Source organism: Myxine glutinosa, chromosome 1 (assembly GCF_964187855.1).
Source record: "Myxine glutinosa chromosome 1, kmMyxGlut1.1, whole genome shotgun sequence".
In the NCBI taxonomy this organism is placed as follows: domain Eukaryota; kingdom Metazoa; phylum Chordata; class Myxini; order Myxiniformes; family Myxinidae; genus Myxine; species Myxine glutinosa.
The window spans coordinates 322,664,572-322,687,724 of record NC_136261.1 but is presented as its reverse complement, the minus strand read 5'-3'; the positions used below and the strand labels follow the sequence as shown (position 1 = coordinate 322,687,724).

The 23,153-nt window shown below is 41.7% G+C and overlaps 1 protein-coding gene across 4 annotated transcripts in view; it reads right to left on the bottom strand.

The window, feature by feature from the left end:
• LOC137411373 (E3 ubiquitin-protein ligase Rnf220) overlaps positions 1 to 23,153 on the bottom strand; it is a 102,988-nt gene that overhangs the window by 34,794 nt on the left and 45,041 nt on the right. For 2 of the 4 annotated variants that reach the window (XM_068096737.2, XM_068096726.2), the window contains exons 5-7: positions 18,320 to 18,416; positions 13,366 to 13,452; positions 11 to 66 (exon numbers count right to left, since the gene is read on the bottom strand). In XM_068096737.2, coding sequence (XP_067952838.1) covers positions 11 to 66; positions 13,366 to 13,452; positions 18,320 to 18,416 — 240 coding nt within the window. The remainder of the gene's footprint in view (positions 1 to 10; positions 67 to 13,365; positions 13,453 to 18,319; positions 18,417 to 23,153) is intronic. The other 2 variants (XM_078769629.1, XM_068096731.2) reach the window with 1 other exon arrangement.

Here is a 23,153-nt window from a genome sequence, read left to right as displayed (position 1 = left end):
TGCTACTTACCATGAATGTTTCTCTTGCAATTGACCAAGTTCTGCTGGCTGCCTGTGGCCTCTCTACTGGGGGATGACAAGATATCATATAACAACTTTTATGTCTAACAGTAATGTCATACCCAACTGTGTTTGAAAGGACATCATATTGTAATCAGTAAGGGGGAGGGGTCCCATTATATGTGACAGGTAATGAGTGTTGTAGTTTTGTGCATGTTTACCATGTTTTGTGGCCAATTGTGCCAAGTCACAAAAGAGTAAATAGTCCAGGAAGCCATAAACAAGACACAAAGCTCTCAAATACCTTTTTCAATTGAAAACAATCATGCTTATAGTTGTTTGAAAAAAAGTGTCGTTGACTATAAGATTGACTCATCTTGACTACTTTACTTTGTTCCTTCTTTTCTCATTTTCACTACTCAACTCCCCTCCTACCCCCCCCCCCCCCCCCCCCCCCACTCCCCTGCCCTTCCCAAACACGACCCCAGCACAAATTTTGCAATTATAACTAGTAAGAGCAATCAGAGATTACAGACCCTCGCCAGGACTTGTTTTGTGTGGCAAATAAATTGATGTACGAACTGAAAGGGTGTTGATTGCAAGTGAAAGGTCCAAATAGTCTAGTTATAAATGTGTGAAGGACAAAGGTCTGAAAAGCTGTAAATATCAAATGGTCAGATAGTCTGAAGGCCGAAACGTCTGAAAAGGTATAAATGGATCTGAAGCGTCAAATTGGCCCAAAGTGTCTAAACTAAAGGGTCTTAAAAGGTTGAAGGGACCTAAAGGGTTTAATTTAAGGTCTAAAAGGGTCAGAATTGTCTCAAGGGGTCTAACAACATCTAAAATGGTCTACAGGTCAAAAGTGGTCTACAGGGTATTAAAAGGTCTGAAAGGTGTGAAGGTCCAAAAGGCGATAAAGGAGTTTAAGGGTCTTAAGGGTTCTAAGAGGATTTGAAGGGTCTTAGAGGTCTAAGGGTACTAAAGGCTGTAACGGGGTCTAAAGAACTGCAGTGTCTTAAGGGTCCTAAAGGGTCTTAGCAGTCTACAGGATCTAACGGGGTATACGGAGCCTTAAGTGTCTTAGGTTTCCTAAGGGTATAAGGAGTCTTAGTAGTATTAAACGGTCTTTTGGGTCTTAAAGGATCTTATGGGTCTTGAGGCCCAAGGGGGTATTAAAGGGTCTTTGCGGTTTAAAGGGTCTTAGGGATCCAATAGATCTTAGGATTATAAATGGTCTTGGTGAACTTAAAGGGTCTTGGTGAACTTAAAGGGTCTCAGGATTATGAAGGATCGAAGGGTCTCTAAGACTCTTTGAGTTCTAAATGCTCTTAGGGGTATTAAGGGAATTAGGCATGTTAAGGGTCTTACGGTTTAAAGGGTCTTAGGGTTTAGAGGGTCTGAGGGGTTTTGATGGGTCTTAGGCATCTTAAAGGATTTTATGGGTCTTAAGGGGTCTAAAGATTCATACCATCTCGTCTTCAGTTGTCTTACCAATCCTCCCGCTCCGGGTACTCTGAATCATGTGGTGATAGTCAGGTTCACTATGTTTTTTCGTTCAAAATTTTGGTAGATTAGCAAAACTATACATTTTTGGAATATTCAGAGCATGAGGAATCCAAAAATTAATGTTTACATTTGCGTAGACACCTTTGCGAAAATGACACTCAGGACAGTGATGAATATCTGTAAAAGCATATTCCTAAACGGTGTAGACCTAGTAGATCCTGTGTATAGGACTTATAGTTCAATCTGATACTACCTATAACTTCCTATAACAACCTATAACTTCAAAGGACTTGCAATATCATGTATTATGTAATACAGTTATATCACAAATATAAAGACAATGGTTTTCAATTACCTTTGTTTGTTGCTTTTCTATAATCCTGAGCACTATTTTGAGGCCTTTATTGGATTCCTTGACCCAGAAAACATAGGATTAGCATATTCAACTAAGTTTCTAGGTTGACTAGAAGCCGAGATCGCGCAAAATATGTATTTTATGGTGGCCATTTTCAAAATCCAAAATGGCGGCCATGCAGGTGTCTGTGCAAATGCCAACATTGATTTTCGGATTCTCCATGCTCTGAAGATTCCAAAAATGTACAGGTTTGCTAATCCCAAAATTTTGAAAGAAATTATATTTGTTAACATAGTGAACCTGACTATAATCACTGTCCTGAGTGTCATTTTCGCAAAGGTGTCTACGCAAATGTAAACATTAATTTTTGGATTCCTCATGCTCTGAATATTCCAAAAATGTATAGTTTTGCTAATCTACCAAAATTTTGAACGAAATTATATTTGTTAACATAGTGAACCTGACTATGAGGTGGTTGCTTAAAAAAAAAAAAAAAATAAATAAATAAAAAAAAAAAACTTGCCTTCTACTGCTGGAAGGCAAATCCAACCAAAGGCACTCTCGGATCATTCCACAAATCCCGCAAAAAGTGGGTGTCTACTCTCAGGAGAGCCAGAAAACATCTGTACAATTTCAAGAATGAACTTTCAAGCTTGTCTCCATCTAAAACCTGGTGGTGCCTTGTCAAGTCTGTCTCTGGAGAATGATCGCTCCCCTTCCATCCCTTACCTCAACTCAAACGGCACGACAGCTGACTCCGCTTGTGAGAAGGCCAAATGCCACAATTCTGTGTTTGCTTCAAAATCTTTTCTCTAACCCATCTCTCTCTGTACCCACCCTTCCCAGTCATGTTAGTACGCAACCGCTCCTGGATTCTGTATATTTTTCACCTGAGAAAGTGGAAATGTTTCTGGCAACCCTCGACTCTCACTCTGCAACTGGACCGGACGGTATCAGCTCATGTGTCCTAAAAACCTGCTCTGCTGCTCTTGCACTTCCTCTCTCTGCCCTTTTCACCCTGTCATTTACCACAGGTCATCTTCCATCTGCTTGAAAATCAGGCAACATCACAGCATATATATACACAGCATATATTTCCCCTCCCTCCTACTTCCCCCCTCTCCTCACTGCCCCCTCCCAGGAATTTCCCCGGGCAATGCCAAATACTTCAGTTAGTAGTCCGATGGAAGCCAAATTGACATGCAATTTTATTGCAGAACATCCCAGCAGTGTTAATCCCAATAATTTACCATCTTTGGGTTTCTCTAAGTTTTCTTCAGGCCAAAGTAACACAATCTTCCAAACGAAGCACACAACAACATGGTTACCTTCTCCAAACCTTGACCAGGAGAAAATGTTTTTTTCCAAGTTGATACTCCTACCATGCTGTGTGTGTTGGGTGTGCAAAATTGCCTTGGTCTAATCATACTAAAATACACCATTTGTGTCTGTCCGTCTGTCTGATGAATTTTTGATGCCAATACATTCTGTCCATACTTATCCAATCTCAACCAAACTTGACAGGATGACGAAGTGTTACATAATGAAGGTTGTAGCGTATTAATTTGCCTCCCTCCTCAAGGGGCTTTTCACCCCCGAGCGGGTTTTCCCCACCATTGCCGTCAATGGGGTTGCACATTGAGGTGTATATCAATGTTAGATTAGCTTTATCGTGGCGTTTTTCCAAATAAGAAGATTTATCGTGGCGTTTTTCCAAAGACGCATTGAATAACAAAATTAATGATAATCGCATATTTTTAATGTTATTACAAAACAATATTGGTTCACTAGTTATCAAACAGAGTGACCACTATATTCGTCATGGGTGTGTGTCTGTCTGTGTGTATGTCTGTCTGTCTGTCCGCAGCATAACTACCTGATATCATCCGATCTTGATGAAACTTGGGTGGAAGGTTGATATCATGATCTAGTTGTGTCCTGCCTAGAGTGGGCGTATTGCGCCCATTGTGGGCGGAGCGACGCCTGAAGAAGATGTCTTTTTAGGGGGTAATCGATTTCAAGCTACATCTTCTCCGAGGGGTTTGGTGGAATCTGACAGGGGTTTCGGTATTTGGTTAGGCCAATGTCATGTGTCTAGCCCCACAGAGCTCGATTTTTCATTTCCGCCCCAAGGTCAAGGTCACAAGGTCACAAAATTTAGAAAAGTCAATTTTTTATGGTTTTATTACATTGTTCGCTTCCTGATCGGGTGAAATGTCGTACATGTTTTTATATTATCACATACATCATGAAATACAAGTTTTCCAACAAATTTCAGAATCTTCGACCTTTGACCTTTGAAGGTCACAAAGGTCAAAGTTTCAAAGTTGTCGGAATCGAACCGAATTTTCGGTATTGTGTAGCTAACTAACCTCATAACTGATTATACATTATTTTCTATCACATTTCAAGGTCAGTAACCTTCGTTTTGACATTTCCGGGCCTGGCCTGTCCGGGCCTGTTTCGGTTATAGTCCGTCCTTTATCATTGAATACCGCTCGCTTGTGAACCATCGTCGTCTCCTGACTTGTTAATACTAATAATGTCCCACTTCCCCAAGGCGTTTTTCCTGCAGTGATAACGTGTATAAATAGCTTATAGTTATAATGGCGTTTCTGTGTGAGCAACAGTTTCTACAGGAAGTAGAAATATTATAAACCACAAACACGTAGGATTTGCTTTTTAAACAGTCGCTAATGCTGTTTATAACACTAAATTAAAAAATTTGGAGGAATCCCGACATCCATGAAGTAAGGTTTACTTACAGAACTGAGCGAAGATCTATGGTACTCTATATACCACACAAATTTTGAGTTAATAACATGGCCCTTTCTGCCACTAAAGTGGCATTTTTCGTAGCGAACTTTTGAAACTCGCTCCTGCTGTTTAATATGAAACAAAGGGAGGAAGACTGGGATGTGCTCATTTACCAAGCAGCTAGCTAGCGCTCGTCAAGCCAGCCATTCCTTAACGGATTTGAATTGAGTGCTTGCTCGAATGCTTAAACAACTTGGCGATCTCTCCACAAGAAACTTGGTAAATGAACACACACCCAATGTTCTTGAGACCCGACCATAGATCGACTGTAATGTATATACCCCAAAGAGGAAAGACCCTTTCTGCAGCTCCCGTAGTGTGCAGGTGTACTAGTGAATGTAAAATACAGCCTGCTCATGGAGTATTCTTGAATTTATGTTTGAGAGAAAATTTGAATTTGATTAAATATTTTTTGTGGAAACAGGACTATTGTATAGGCATTGCTTAACTTTTGTCCATGTGTATTTTATAGTTGTGCATCTAAATGCACAAAACATTCATGGATCAAAACATTCCCAACAACTTCCACTCCATATATCATGCTGCTCAGCACACAGTCACTTTTGCTGCATTATTTTCAGTGAATGCATTGTGCAGCTCGATTGGCATTGCTCGTAATTTGTATTCATTTCAATGTCCTCCATCTCAGCCAGGTGTCTGTGGGGTTTTGCAAATTCTGGAAAGTGCAGTTGACATTCTGCTTTGTAATATTAGGAAGCAACAATAGCGAATTGTCCCTTAGTCTTGTTGACTTGCAACAGCAGTATGTAGCTACATGATGGTGAATTATATTACTTAGAACATCAATGATATATCTAGGCTATAATAAATAGCTTTATTGACCTTTGTTCAGAGCACTTTTCTCATGAATTTCCAGTCACCTAGGACCAAGATCCTGTGAATTCAAACTACAGGTAGTGGACTAAAAATGGAAACACCTGGGTAAATGAGGACACCAAGTATATTGAAAGCAACAGCTTCCACACAGGTGTGGCACATGTGTTAAGCAAATAACATACCAGCATGCTTAGGGTCATGTATAAAAATGCTGCACAGGCCTGGTTGCCTATAATTATGGCTAGCATGGCTGCTAGACGAGAGAGACCTCAGTGACTTTGAAAGAGGGGTCATTGTTAGGGCGTGTTTGGCAGGAGCTTCAGTGACAGACAGTTCCACCTGCTGATGTTTCACGAGCAACGGTGTCTAAGGTAATGTCGCATTGGATCTCTAAGGGAAAGACATCATCAGCAAAGGGCAACAGTGAGTGCAATCACATTCTCAAAGTTCGTGATATCCGTGCATTAATGTGAAGTGCAAGGCAAAGCAGGCGAGCAACTGCAGATCAATTGATGGTAAATTTCATCCTGGGGCACGAGCAGACAGTTTCATCAAAAATGGTCCGCCGAGAATTCCACAGAGCAGGATGCCATAGTCGGGTTGCAGTGCACAAACCACTCGTCACACCTGGAAATGCACTTTGCGAGTCCAGTGGTGTGAAGAGCACAGCAAATGGACTACCAAGCAGTGGAGAAATGTGATATGGTCAGATGAATCATTGTTCACCATGTTCTCAACAAACACACAAGTGCATGTGTGGTGCCCACCTAAAGAACTCTACACAACCCTGAGTGCTTGGTTCCAACAGTGTAGGGTTCTGGTGCTTCTGTAATGTTGTGGAGCGCATTTCCCTGGCATGGTTTGGGTGCAGTCATTCCTTTAGAAAGCAGGGTCAATGCCAATCGCTAACTACATGGTATTCATAGAATACTTACCCTGCGCAGTCTTGAGAAGGACTTGGTGCAAGCCAACTCTTCTGTTTTTTAAGGTTGTTTTTTTTTGATCCAATATGGCTGCCAGGCCAGTGACTGATGATGTCACTTTTATCAAACTATATTTCCCATGGGTAGTTGATCAATTAGTTAAAGATTTGCATTGATCGGTTAAGCAGTTTAAGAGGAGAATATTATCAAAAAATAATGATGACGTCATCGGTCACGTGTTTCGGCCGCCATATTTGTTTTGACACAAAAGCCTTAAAAAACACTAAAACACATCCTGGCGAGGGTCTGCGATCTCTGATTGCTCTTTCCTGTTTCCATGTAGAGGTTTCGGAGATATAGAGGTGCAAAGTTTTTCATTTTTTCCAAGATGGCGCCTGTACTACGTGACCTATGATGTCATAATTATAATTTAAAAAAATTATACGGGAGGAGGCGCTCCTATGGTGAAGATTTAGTGTCCATCGGACCAACAGTTGCTAAGAAAAAAATAATTCATTACTTATCGAATCAAGCATTGTACTTGTTGAATTATGACATCATAATGAAGGCACCGATGACATAATCATTAACATATCTTATTCCCCATGGGGAGTACTTGACAATGAGCCATGTTTCAATTTTTTCCATGGAGCGGAGTCGGAGATATAGAGGGGCAAAGTTTTTCGGTTTTTGCAAGATGGCGCCTTTACCGCTGAACTATGACGTCATAATTATCATTAAAATATTCTACAGGAGGAGGCGCTCCTATGGTGAAAATTTCGTGTCAATCGGTCCAAGAATTGCAGAGAAATAAATTCATACTGATCGAATCAAGTGTTATACTTGCCGAATTGTGACCTCATTATTACGGTACTGATGACATCATCATTAACATATCTTATTACCCAAGGGGAGTGCTTGACATTGAGCCATATTTCAATTTTTTCCATGGAGTGGTTTTGGAGATAGAGGTGCAACTTTTTTCCGATTTTTCCAAGATGGCGCCTGTACCACGTGACCAATGACGTCATAATTATCATTAGAACAATTCTACAGGAGGAGCCGCTCATATTCTGAAAATTTCGTGTCATCAGACTAACAGTTGCAGAGGAATTTTTTTTTTTCATACTGATCAGATCAAGCGTTGTGCTTGTCGAATTATGTCGTCATAATGGAGGAACCTATGACATCATCATTATAGTCCGTGGGCTGAGTAGGGTTTACATGCACCCCCCCCCCCCCCCCCCCCCCCCACAACGTAACTTCCCGGGTATGTCCATGTACCCCCCACCCTAGGGGTTAGGAAAAACCATGTTAACAGAAAAAAAACTCATTCCCTCATAGTTTGACCTCTGGTGACCTCATTAGTGACCTCTTTTGCATATAACACATATCATTGTAAAGAGTGTCCCAGGACAAACATTTTGAGGGGTCATATGCAACCATAGGATGACGAGGTAAAAAGTTATGGCCATTTGAATTTCGCCTACCCCGAATTTTCGGAAATCACTGACACAGGGGGGTTAACATCAAAATATGCGTGGGAGGTACCTTGGGAATGAGTTTTTTTCTGTTAACATGGTTTTTCCTAACCCCTAGGGTGGGGGGTACATGGACATACCCGGGAAGTTAAGTTGTGGGGGGGGGGGGGGGTGCATGTAAACCCTACTCAGCCCACGGACTATTAACATATCTTATTCCCCATGGGGTGTACTTGACAATGAGCCGTTTAAATTTTTTCCATTAAGCGGTTTAGGAGATAGAGGTGTAACGTTTTTCCAAGATGGCGTCCGTACCACGTGACCTATGACGTCATAATTATCAGTAAAAAAATCTACAGGCAGAGGCGCTCCTACGGTAGAATTTCATGTCAATCGGACCAATGGTTGCCGAGAAAATGATTTTTTAAAATGCAGACACGGCACACGGACGGCACACGGCACAAGTCCGCAACAGATTGCTTAATCCTGCTTTTCGCTTCGCGAGCACAGGGTAATTAATTGTACTGAGTGATCATCTTCATCCCATGCTACAGCATTTATTTCCTGCCAAAGGGGGTGTCTTTCAGAATGTCAATGCCTCCATCCACAGAGACCTTGTGGTCGCCCAATGGTTTGATGAGCCTGACACTGATGCTATCCATATGTCATGGCCTTCACAATCATCAGATCTGAACCCAATTATGGATTTATGGGATATTCTTCAACGACACCTGAGAGAGCACTTTCCACCTCCATACAAACAGGTGGGAGATTATTGACTTTTTTGTGGAAAAATGGTGCCGCATCCCTCCTGCAGAACTCCAGACCCTGGTACATTCTATGCCACAGTGCATACAGGCCGCACTGGCCACAAATAGTGGCTCAACACCCAATTAAGTGGCTTTACATTTGGTGTTTTCATTTTTTGTCCACTACTTGTACATCAGACCATGACTTCTTTTGTCAAACATATTTTCTGTCTAAATAAAATTTGACAGTGCAGTATTCCCCACCTCAAAAAGGAAAATAGAAATGCAGAATTTGCTCGATCAAATTGTAATCAGTGAAATGTATTTGTCCACCTGTATTCATTAAATAATGCCTCTTTATTCTTCATGTGTACAATTTTAATCAGCAAAATATTTATGTGGACAAGATATTGATACTGTTCTAAAGAGCACATACATTTTTAATTATTTCATAAATACCGTTGATTTAAAAAAAAAAAAAAATGCAGATGACTAGTCCAAAAGAAGAAAATTTCGTTTTACGAATGAAAAAGAACGAGAATGAAATCATCTTTAACACTTCTCGCAGAGTCCAAGGGAGTTATCAAACAATTAAATACAGTATTGCATTATTAAGGAATTGATGATTTCAAGATATCGTTTAGGCTGAGAATAGCAAAAAATATTTTCCAAAATTATTATTTTTTATTTTTATTTTTTTTCCTTTGTGAAATATGCATCATTCTTAAATACACCTCATTACTGTGACAGTAGTAAATAATGGTGAATGATAAATCACGAGTCTGACAATATATTTGGTGACAATATTACACCACTTCTCATGATTATTATTGGCTTGGCTACTATCAAGATTAAAATTAAAAACAGCTGTTTTTATATTGGAGAAATGAGCAGAAAGAAGATAAAATTAAATTAGAAAATGAAATATCAACAATGTTTGTCAATAGTTGGAAGAATCATTGAGGAGTAAGATAAATGAAAACAACAGGACAGATTGTGAATAGATAAGAGGCAAGCTTAACTGGGGTGAAACGACAAGTTATAATAAATGCCCAGCAAGATCAAGGACACTACACCTATGGCTTTAATAAACAACAGGAATGAATTAATTAGAAAAGTGCAAGTTCTGCAAGGTTGGAACAGAAAGTACCACCACGTTCTCTAGGTATGCAAATTACTTATGTAAAAACGACTATATATACACAGAGGCATATTAAGCTACGCAGTGTATAAACCACCTTTGGAGGCCATTTTTCCCTGCAGAGCAGGAGCTGGCCTTTTTCGCGCACCGTGGTCCCCTTTTTTTGAAGCAATGTTTTGCGGCCGGATGCCCTTCCTGCCGCCAACCCTGTTAGTCGCCTCTTGCGACACACAGGGAATTACCAGTGAACTGGTCCTCAATTTGCCGACCTCGGAAGGATGACAGGCTGAGTCAACCCCCCTGGCGTTAATTCAACGATCGACCGGGATTTGAATCCAGGATCCCAAGCCAGCACCCTAACCGCTAAGCCAACACCAGGCTACTGTAAAAAGTGTATCTGCTGGTATATCTGTAAAAAGACCGATAGTCTAACAACGGCGTAGCCAGGCTTGGATCTACTGAGTGGAGGATCTGCTGCCCCCTATCATGTCACAAGATCCTCAGCTCTGATTGGTGGACATTTGTGAGGGACATACATACATACATACTCGTGCATACACCAGACGGACAGACAAACTGTTCCAGATGGCATTGCTCTACGGGCTACGCCATAAAAACTTCAAAATCCCAGCAGCAGAAAATTCATGGAAGCACAAATCCAGTCAAACTATTGTCAAAAACGAGCTCACATATGACCTGACATCCCATCTAACATTAACAATGAAAACAAGACTTTGCGAGTGGACATAAATAAGGGTGGAACTACTGATTAAATGCATGCCAAATAATACACTACCCATGAAGTATTAGATCAAAATGGCTGAGCCCATACATAAATTGATGATAGAGAAATAACCGATTGCTATTGAGTTTATAAAAGGACATTTTGAAACAAAGGACTTTTAATTTACAAGGAAAAGTTTCTCATTGAAAAATGAAGATTCAATCACAATGCACATGCCAAAAATACATAATTCATACATCTGTGTTTTAACGAGAAGAATCCAATGAAAACTTGAACAATGTAACTGTGTCGCCAATATGCCTCCGCATAGTCCCACAACAGGGAGATGCCATCACTCTGCATATGTATGGGGAGGGGATCATGTTTGTGAAGTTTCGTGTTGATCGGATAAGGTTCGTTTTTCTATCCAAGATGGCTGCCAAACCACGTGACCTATGACATCATCATTTTCAAACTATATGCAACAGTGCTATTAGATGATATTTTTAAAATTTTGCATCGATAGAGTGAGCAGTTTCAGAGATATAATTATTTAATATTTTCCTTCAATCCAATATGGCTGCCAAACCATGTGACCTATGATGCCATACATTTAATATTTCAATACAAATGGGTCATAGATCATGTGCATGCAATTTCAGATTTTTAGGATAAGGAATTTGATTAAAACATTTTTGGTTGGTATACCACTTCACCTATGATGTCATTATCATGCTTTTGTTCTCCATTGGGAGTACTTGACAATGTGCCAAGTTTAAAATTTTTCCATTCAGTGGTTACCGAGAAATAATTTTTTAATTCCTTTCTTTTAATCCAAGATGGCTGCCATACCACCTAACCTATGACGTCACATTCATCATTAAAACATTCTGCATGGGTGTCACTCCTACCCTGAAGGTTTCGTATCAATCGGACATATGGTTGCTGAGAAAAACAAGGTTTAGCTCGTACGGACGGACGACGTATGGATGGACGGACAGACAACCCGAAAACATAATGCCTCCGGTGACTTTGTCGGCGGAGGCATAAAAAAAGATTATCCCCACACTTTTAAAAAATAGGGGGATATTGTAATTAGCTCCGTCTGCCTGTCCGTCCATCCATCCATCCATCTGTCCGTCTGTCACACTATCTCCTCCTAAACAGTTGTGCAGAAATTCACCAAACTAGGTAGTTTTGATGACCACATGGTAAGAAAGTGCAAGAGTAGTATCATTTTGGCCTTGCCCCCCTGTGGCGGGGTCAAAACGTCAGGATACAAAAACAATGCAATTATGGGCACATTTGTAATGAAACTTTTGTATATCCAATCAACGTTGGGGAAAGTCAACATTTACTTTATGGTGAAAGGTAAACCCCATAAAACATCACGATTTTTTGGATTTGACGTCGATTTCATGCTCCAGGGGCACTTTATGCCATCTTTCAACTTTGCCTCAGGTGGGAAGTGTGGGGTTGGCAATAGTGCGCAGTCGACTTCGCTCTAGTTATTATTATCATTATACACCATTATCATTGTTATTATTATTTATCATTATGCATTATTATTATTATGTACAATTATCAGTACCATTATAATTATCAACATCATTATCATCATTATCATCACGTATCATTATCATTGCCATTATCATTTCAATAGTACGTAATTAAAACACATGCTCACGTTCTGTGTAGACAAACAAACAGATCAACGGACCCAAATGCAATACCCTCTCCTCTGGCGAGGGTAATCTAATATATAAAAGAAGCTCAGTCGCGGTGTACCTGCGTCTGTACCTGCGTCCGTGTCCGCGAGTCTGTGCATGCATCAACATTGTCCGAATCGAGCAATAACTGTACCCCCTACACAATAGACAGCATTATCAATCAGAAGCTGGGCACTCTGCAAACATTATATAGTTGAGTAAGGTGAGGACAGATGGGCCTGTTTCAATTTGCATTAAAACAAAAACTCTTCCTCTTTCATCTTCTTCTTCACTTATAATAAGGCTGAGTCTCATTCAATCCCGTTTCTCATATCGATTAGATTCAGAAAACGCTTGTTATATTCACTACTTTTCTTTCAACATTTCCATTTTATTCATATAACAGTAATACAGTACATCGCCCTATCAAACAGTTGTGCATGGAAGAAGTTTCGGGAACTGAGTGGCGTGCTGATGAGGAGGGGAATGTCGTTGAAGCTGAAGGGAAAGGTGTATGCTGCATGTGTGAGAAGTGTTATGATTTATGGGAGCGAGACATGGGTAATGAGCATAGAGCAGCAACGAAGGCTGGAAAGGGTGGAAATGCGAATGGTTCGGTGGATGTGCGGAGTATCGTTGAGAGAGAGGAAGACAAATGATGAATTGTGAAAGATGATGGGAATAGAGCCTGTGATTGATGCTGTGAAGAGGAACAGGTTGAGATGGTTTGGTCATGTGTTGAGGAAGGATGAAAGTGACTGGTTGAGAAGAGTGATGGAAATGAATGTAGAAGGAAGTAGAGGACGGGGAAGACCGAGAAAGACTTGGCTAAAGATGGTCGAAGAAGAAATGCGGGCAAGGGGGTTAAGAAAGAGAGATGCAGAAAATAGGGCAAAATGGAGAAGATTGTCATGGGGACCGCAAGGCTAACCCCTGCTCTAGCAGGGAAAATGGCCTTAAAATGCATGTTGTTGTTGTTGTTGCCCTATCAAACAGTATTTCTGATTATACACCACCTTTTAAAGCATACGTAAATCTATCTACATCTATAACATTGGTATTTTTGTCAGGAAGCTACAGGTCATGTATTCTAGTAATAATAAAAGAACAAGAGAATACACACTTGAGCAGGGCATCTTGAAGCACCTCATATTCATCCACCATTACGTTGTTCTCGCCACAAGTCTGAATGATGTCAGCTTCTGTGTACCTTAGGCCTTATTAAGGATGTCTTACACAATAAAACTGTGGCAGACCATCATATCATATTAGGCTTTGTTTCATTTCCCATCTTTGTTCTCAGACAAGTTTATCACTTATGGAGAGAAAATATGGGTAAACATTGCTACTATATATAGTTCTGTAAAGTTCTTAAACAATTAATAATATTGGTAATGTGAGGTCTGAACTTAGCAGTTCATCATTAATCATCAGGGGATAAAGACCAAATACGCCTGTGTTGAGTATTTTCCAATTAACCCATTAATCAGGCAGATCGGACCATTGGACACAGCTTTAAAGGAATTCTGCCAATGTCCAATAAATTATTTTTTATGCATACCTCAAACTTTCAGAGTATATAGATACTGTCTCAAGAACCTGAATATCATGGCCTGATTACAAATAGTAATGCCAAATGAAACCCTCGAATAGCGGGGCATTGTTTCAATGGAAAAAGGGGGGATAGGTTCCCGAGTCATGAAAATCCACAAATAGAGAGGAGCAAACCGCGAATTGCGAGGTAAAATCTGCGAATTGTGAGGCAAATCTCGAAAATGTCGACGATAATCCGCGAAGGTCGATGAAAGTCCCAGAAATGGTGAGACAAAACCCGTGAAGGTCGATGAAAATTCCGTGAATGTATGCCGTGGCATTGTTTCAATGGGAAAAAGGGGGATACGTTATAGGGTTCTAAATTCATAGAGGAAATTTTTTAAAGTTTAAAATGTTTTCAACTGCAAATGCACATGATTACAGTTTCATTAAAAATGCTTACAAACAAAGAAAAAAACGACAACACCAGGTACCATTTCCAATTTATTTAAGGAATGTGCTTACAGTTTATCAAAAGTGCTTAACCATACCATACCGTGAAAGTAAAAAAAACACATCATCATGTCCCGTTTAAAAAAATTTTTTTACAAACACACGCAACTTTCAAATGATGATGATGATGATGGTGAATTAAAATCCCATGAATTCCTCGAACTTTGAGGGCGACCTAAATGATGGTGCAGCAAAATCGTGCACTAACGGAGAGCCAGGAGAGGTCGGAGAAGGTGAGGACACTGGTGAGAATGCTGGTGAGGATGCTGAGCGAAAGGCAGGAGAGGGTGTTGGTGATCATGAGGTGGAGGGAGCAGGGCTGAAGAAATGGGTAATGGGGAGCTGCCTGACACATTGCCCAACATTTTGATGCAACTCTTTGTATGGGAGCAGCGCATTATCCAAGCCCCTCTTGAACTTGAGGTACCTCTCCACGACTGGGTCAGCGTCTTGCACCTTGTGGACAATCGCCCGTATGTCCTGCAGCAACTCGCCCAGGAACTGGTCTGTGAGGTTGGACCTCGGCACCTCTTCCTCATTACTGCCCACCTCCGCCTCCTCCTCGGAAACCTTTGTAATGGCCTCCAACCCGTCCTCGGTGAGCGGGTTTAGGAAACGGTTCAACATCATGGTTTTCAGCATGAAGTCCCTCGTCTGCGTGTTGTCCTCTATCCATATTCTGAGACTCCTCTCAATCCTTTCCATGTGGACATTCTGAACATGAGTGACCACCTTCGTACTCGATACAGTACTCGCTGAAACTTTCTCACGAATCACCTTCTCCTTCTTCCATATGTAGCAAATGGTGGATTCATTGACACCATAATGCCTGCCAACAGAGGCCGCACTCTCTCCTCTCGAAAGCCGGTCGAGCAGCTCCACATTCTGGCTCAGGCACATCACCTTTGTCTGCCTCTTGATAGTCGACGCATCTCCGGCACTGGTCTTGCGCTTGAGAGCCATGATTGAACGATGAGCAGAGCGAGAGTCAAACACACAGGTCGAAGCAACGGGACGAGAACAATGATTGAGATTGAGGACACAATCTGTATATGTAGGGTTGCGAACATTGTGGGTAGTTGCGGGAGGTACTCTGCCCATTGTTAGTGGGGGATGTTATCGGATGATGCCGTATTGAACTGATCTGCTAATTTCAATAATAGCTGTAATGAAGCATTTGCATTATATAATTTATGGGGTTGACATGTTTTCGTCGCTGGTGGAACATCCCCTGAAGCGTTTTCATTGTGCAACTTCTCTGATGATGATTTACCATAAATTGCAAACTGTAATCGATTTAATGAAGCGTTTGCATTGTATAATTTGCGGAGTTGACTTATTTACACATCTGGTGGGATATTCCGCGAAACTCGCTTAAAGTGCGGATAAAATTTGCGCCCGCGAAAGCCATGAAAGTGCAATCCACACAGCAGTGAATGTATAGTACAGTACTGTACTGTATAAGCAGGTCATGCTCACGACTCATATAAGATGTTTTTTTGCGCACGACCAGCTGCTTTATGCATGACACAATCTATATATGTAGGATTACGAGCATTGTGGGTAATTGCGGAGGTAGTGGGTAATGGGGAGCGCCCACTGTGCTCCAGCAGGTGAGCACAAGGATTTGTGCTCACCTGGTGGAACAAATTCTGCAGATTCCGCAAATAGCGGAACCGTGAATAGCGAGCGGGGTCCGACAGTATTGACAATGCAAAAATGTTGGAGCATAGCTTGCCTAAATATGTATGATTTGTGTATGCTAACATGGCTAGTATGATATGTTTTGAGTGCAGTGCAACAGTTTTTCCACAGAAAGATAATTGGACCATCAGGATAATCTACTACAGGGAGGTGTGACGATTTTCAGAAAACTCGTACAGTTATTTTTAGTCGAATTTCAATTTTTTTTTTTTTTAAAGACTACATATATAATGCCATGTAATACACTGTAACAAAGACATTTAAAAAATGTAATTCATGTTTGAAAAATGACATCATCTAAATGGCGGCCGTTCTTGTCCAAGCATTCTTGCAGACGCGAGAATCAGCATATATATGAACCCCCATCCTCTCCTTCCTCCCCCACCTGCCCCCCTCACCGCCCGTCGCCCCACCACCCCCTCCCCGCTGGGTACTTCTGCTAGTGGAAGATAAAGTTATGTTGTGCTACAAGGATGTTGATTGGGGGAAGTATTAGCAAGTGTTGTAGCACAAAAGTTCAAAAAATTCACTACACCCATAAATCACACCCTCCCCCTACCCCAAGCCCACCTCCTTCCATATTTCCCTATTTTTTATTCCTCAGAGTTTGCTGCTGTATCCATATTGGCCACTTCTTGTATCCTCCCCTACCCCTTCATCAATACCCCCCCCCCCCCCCTTCATCCATTACTTGTCAAAGTCTCCCTTTATTTTGTTCTTCCACTCAGTCCATTCAGTGTTATAGCTCTTCCACCAGCCTCGACTCTGTCTACAGAAAAAGAAGTTGGAGGCTTGAACTTGTTTTGTGATGGAAAATATCTAATTTCCCCCCCCCCCCCCCCCCCCACAGCCTCCTCTCTGTGCTCAAACCTTGTGAAACTTTTTTCCTCATCAAAATTGTTTTGGGGAATAGCTTTTTGATCATTGTTAAGATTTTTTAAAAACAAATATTTTCTTATTCCTGGAAATGAAGGGCCTGAAACACACCAGTACATACATACATACATACATAATTAATACAATAATGAAGCACTTCTAAGTTTTTACAACAATGTTGCAGCTGCAACATTAAGAAACTGTATACAACAACAGGCATTTTAAGGCCATTTTCCCTGCAAGAGCGGGGGTTAGCCTTGCGGTCCCCATGACAATCTTCTCCATTTTGCCCTATTTTCTGCATCTCCCCTTGTTAACCCCCTTGCCCGCATTTCTTCTTCGACCATCTTTAGCCAAGTCTTTCTCGGTCTTCCCCGTCCTCTACTTCCTTCTACATTCATTTCCATCACTCTTCTCAACCAGTCACTTTCATCCTTCCTCAACACATGACCAAACCATCTCAACCTGTTTCTCTTCACAGCATCCATCACAGGCTCTATTCCCATCATCTTTCGCAATTCATCATTTGTCTTCCTCTCTCTCAACGATACTCCACACATCCACCGAACCATTCGCATTTCCACCCTTTCCACCCTTCGTTGCTGCTCTACGTTCATTACCCATGTCTCACTCCCATAAATCATAACACTTCTCACACATGCAGCATACACCTTTCCCTTCAGCTTCAACGACACTCCCCTCCTCGTCAGCACGCCACTCAGTTCCCGAAACTTCGTCCATGCACATCTCACTCGAGCAACCGTTGCCGAGTCTGATCCACCTTCTCCATTCAGCATGTCTCCTAGGTAACAAAATGTTTTCACACCTTCCAGCTTCACGCCATCTCCAAGATCCAACTCAACATTTCCTCCATCTGCAGCTCCCTCTGTGCACACCTTACACTTGAATGTAGCTGCCACACTGGTTAATGACCCTCTCAAACCACTACATTTTTGATGAACCCACCCAGCGCACATTGTACATTGAATGGAGTTCACTCCGACACCCTTCCTGCACACAGCACACGGCCACTTCCCAGTTCTTTCCACCTCACCACATGCTTTACCACTTGCCATCACCTTGGTTTTTCCGATATTCACCTTCAGACCTTTTGTCTCCATACATTCCTTCCACTTGTTCATCTTCTCCTTCAGTCCATCCATACTTTCTGCAATCAACACCAGATCATCTGCATACAACAACTCCCACGGTAAACCCTCCTTTATGTTCTGAGCCAGCACCTCCATCACAGCTACAAATAGTAGTGGACTTCGTACGGACCCCTGATGCAATCCCACCTTCACCTCAAACTCACCACTGTTCCCGTCCTTCGTCCTTGAAACTGCATATAGTATTTAAAAGGTCAAGCAATTATCTCTCCCTACTTATACAGTTATAAATAGAATAATGCATTTTAAGTGCAGGCCCTGTTTCACAAAATGCAAGGATACTGTGGTTTTCCGTAGGCCAGGGTTTCATCTCCATCAACATCAAGATCTCCATCACTATCTTGGGGTTCAACACTGCTGCATGTGGCAAACCCCGAGCCTGTGGGTTTAGCAATGCAAGGTTTGGCTCAAACAAACACTCATCTTTCCCCCATCCAGGTCTTTATGGTGCACAAAACGAATATTCTGTAGTTTCCAATAATATTGGTAGCTCCCATGTGCCTAATTACCAGTAAATCAAAGTTTGGATGAAGCCAGTGAGGTATAAACAATGTTAACATAGAAATGGTAGTATTCTAAAGATAAAAGAGAATACCTGCAACAATAAGAGTGAAGTCTTAGAATGAATGAATGAATGAATGATCGTTTTAAGGCCATTTTTCCCGCTAAAGCAGGGGTTAGCCTCTTAAAAGAAAATTAATTAAAGCCAAACAGGTAGGAACAAAGCACATGCGAAAATTCATGACCAACAGTAATATCAATCAATAATCTAGTAATTGATAAAATCATTAAAGTGCACAAGTGGGTGCAAAATAAATGTTCGGAATAAACACATATTAAAATGCTGTAAAGGAAATGCAATAGTCATAATATATTTACTATACTGTAAGTAAGCTTATATGCAATTAATTCAAAATAAACTAAAGAAAAAATTGACGCAAAGCAAATTTACGTACTCCATCTAAATCCACATGTGACCAACCAGCTGCACGACTTGAAAGTAATAAACATCGGGGCAATACCCCTGGCGCTCACCTGGTGGAAAAAACAGTATACTGCACCGACTAAGGGTATTTTAAACCAATTTCAATGGTTGCTACAAGACAGGGCAGCATGTAAAATCATACGAACATAATCATAAGACTTTAAACAAACAAAGAAAAAAATACCTATTTTGGGGGGCAACCCCTCCTCCCCCAGCCCCATATACCTCCGAAGAAACTAATTTTTTTAATGCCTTGAACAAACATTGGTACATCATGGGTGATTAAGGTTGTGGTGAGGTTCCATCGAAATTGCGAGTGAAGTTTCTAAGAAAGCAAATACTTATTTTGGGGGGCAAAATACCCCCCCCGCCCCCCGTAGACCCATAAAGGGGCACATTTTTCTTAATACAGTCAGCATACTTAATGCTCCCATGTGCCTAATGGAAGTACAATCGGTACATCACAGGTGGTGAAGGTTGTAGTGAAGTTTCATCGAAATCATGTGTGTAGTTTCTAAGAAGGGAAATACCTATTTTGGGGGGCAACCTTCCCGCCCCCCCCCCCCCCCCAGACCACTAAAGGGGCAGGTTTTTTTTAATGCCGTGAACATACTTTGGTACATAATGGGTGGTGAAGGTTGTGGTCAAGTTTCATCGAAATTGTGTGTGTAGTTTCTGAGAAGAAAGCAAATACCTATTTTGGGGGGTCAAACCTGGACCCACTTTGACCCCCCATAGACCCCCATAGACTTTGATTTTCTTAGTCCGGTGCTTTTGATAGTGTTCCACATTCATGGATGATAAAATGCATGCATTTGTACAAGATCAACCCCAAAATAATCAAAATGATAGAGAAAGCAATGGAGCTTTGAAATACCACATCAATATTGCAACACTCAGAAGGAACAATCAAAATACCAGGAGTGAAGATACACCGCGGGATCTTCCAGGTGACAGCTTTTTTCCTGGCCCTTGACCCAATGAGTAACCTCATGAATGAGTAACTAAAGACATGGATACACCCTTTTTTCCAATAAGAGAGCGTCCAAGGATACAAGGAAGGTGGCACATCTACTGTATGCAAGTAATAAAAACATCAAAAGAGCAATAAAAAAAGAAAGAGCAATCAGAGATTGCAGACCCTCACCAGGACATGTTTGTGTGGTGTATTTTGTGTGGTGTTTGTTTTTGTGGTGTTTCGAATAAGGTTCGTTTTTCATATCCAAGATGGCTTCTAAACCACAAGTCCTATGACATCACCATTTTCACACTATGTATATGCATGCAGCAATGGCGTGAGATAATATTTGTAAAACTTCACATCGATAGGATAAGCGCTTTCAGAGAAACTTTTTTTTTAAATATTCCCCTTAAATCCAATATGGCTGCCAAACCATGTCACCGATGATGGTTTTTTTTCAACATTATTTCACCATGAGTAGTCGAACATATGATTAAAACTTTGCATCGATCCATTCAGTGCTTACAGAAAAGAACAATAATGTCATTTCTGCAGTTTTTGCATAAAGTCTAATATGGCTGCGAGACCATGTGACCTATGACTTAATCGTTTTCAAAATGTATCCCCCAAGGCTAGTAGATCATTGTGTGGAGTTTCGCATCGATCTAGTAAGCCGTTCTGGAAAACAAGATTTCTGAAGGTTTTCATTTTCAATCCAATATGACTGCCGAACCACGTGACCAATGTCGTCATCAATTTAATTTTCACATACATCAACCCTGGTGTTGGGCTAGCGGCTAAGGTGCCGGCTTAGGATCCTAGGATCCTAGGATCCTAGGATCCTGGGTTCGAATCCCGGTCGATCGCTGAATTAACGCCAGGGGGGTTGACTCAACCTGTCATCCTTCCGAGGTCGGCTAATTGAGTACCAGTTCACTGGTAATTCCCTGGTTGTCGTTAAAGGCGGCAAAAAGGGTTGGCGTCAGGAAGGGCATCCGGCCGTAAAACATTGCTTCAAAAAGGGGACCAAAAAACAACAACAACCACGGTTCCTGAAAAAGGCCAATCCACGCTTGCGGGGAAAAATGGCCTCTAAAGGTGGTTTTTTTTATTTTTTATATACAATGTTTGTGTAGATCACGCTCAAGAAATTTCAAACGTTCTACTTGTCTAATTATGATGCCATAATGAAGGCACCGATGACGTCCTCATGAATATCTGTTGTTCCCCATGAGGAATACTTGACAATGAGCCATGTTTGGTTTTTTTTTTCCATGGAGCGGTTTCGGAGCTATAGAGGTGCAAAGTTTTTCTTTTTTTCCAAGATGGCGCCCGTACCACGTGGCCTATGACGTCATAATTATCATTAAAAGATTCTCAATAGGAGGTGCTCCTGTGGTGAAAAATTAGTGTTAATCGGGCAAACGGTTGCAGAGAAAAGCATACTCACATTGTGTGCGACAAAGAAACAGACAGACAGGCAAACAAATAAACGAATAAATAAACAACCAAACAAGAAATATGTCGCGCATAGCACGATACTTGCGAAATCCCTAAAATAAGTTGTTGGCCTCTGATGACCTCAAAAACAATTGGTGGTTGAATTCAGTGACCAGATATGTAAATCCTCTTCAAACTTCAAGTCAATCGGCTGAAAATTTAAGAATTTTAGAAATTCAAAAAAAGTGGTTGACCTTTGGCGTATGTTGACCTTTTGGCCGATGCTGATCTCAAAAATAGTTAGTGGTTGAATTCAGTTAGCCGATATGTAAATCCTATTCAAATCCCTCCCAAACTCCCCCCTCACCCCTCCCCTTCAAATCTCCCCACCCTCATTGCTTCTCAATTTCCCCCCTCTCACTCCCCCTCCTCAAAGCGTCCTCCCCGCTTCTTCCCCCTTCCAACTCTCACCTCCATCTCCCCCAACCTTCTGCCTCGCTCTTCCCCCTCCTCAAATAACACCTCATTGTGCCTCACCCAATCACCATCAAACCTTTTGTCCGCCCCATCCTTCCCTTTCTCCGAGCTATTCTGAAATCTCTGACACACCTTCAACAGCTCTCCCTACCTCTTCCACCTCTTCCACATCTTACCCTACCCCTCCTCCCCCCTGTTCTGTATTTGATGCTCCCCCTTCCTCTTCATTAACGGTATGGACCTCAAACATCCGGGGCCTTCGTTCAAACTTAACTGATCTCTCCATACAGGTTGCTTCTGTCAAACCAGACGTGATCTGCTTAACAGAAACTTTCCTCCTTTATGATGTCTCTGATTCCTTAGTATCTCTCCCGGGCTACTCCCTCCTCCGGTATGATAGACCTGAGCCTCATCCTGGAGGTGGGGTTGCTATCTATATCAAAAACTCTCTTCCTCACTCGCCCTGCACTGCACTCTCTCCACCTCACCCCCAGGAATACCTCTGGCTACGGCTTCCCCTTCGCTCCCACCTCTTGTTCATATGTGTGTTGTACCGTCCACCAAACAGTGATGACTCCATCTACATCTCGCTGTCTGATAATATGGACCAACTTCTATCTACTCATCCCAATTCTCTCTTCCTCATATGTGGTGATTTCAACTGTCATCATGCCAGTTGGCTGGGTGTGGGTACCTCTCTCTCACCAGCCATGGCTCCTCAGCAAAGGACTTCTGCGACTCACTGGGACTGACACAATCTGTCAATTTCCCGACCCGGATCTCAGTCAACGGAACATCTTCTCTTCTGGACTTGGTTATGACTAACTTCCCTGAAAATGTCTGCTGCTCTTCTTCTGCTCCAATCGGATCATCTGATCATGTCCTTGTTAAAGTGGACATCTCTCTGACCATCCTCAGGGAGCCTGCTCAGCGTCGACGAGTCTGGCATTTCACTCAGGCCAACTGGCACGGTCTTCAAGCAGCCATCAATCATCTGGACTGGTCTCCCATCTCTACCACCTCTGACATCAACTCATCCTGGGAATTCTTCCAAAGTAAATTGCTCTCTCTCATGCACAGATTTATCCCATCTCGTCTTCAGTTGTCATACCCTTCCTCCCGTCCATGGTACAAGGAATCTTGTGGTGAGGCTGTTGCCCAGAAACAACTTGCCTTCGTCTCCTGGAAAGCAAATCCAACGGAAGGAAATCTCATTTCCTTTCACAAAGCCCGAAACAAGTGTGTGTCCACCC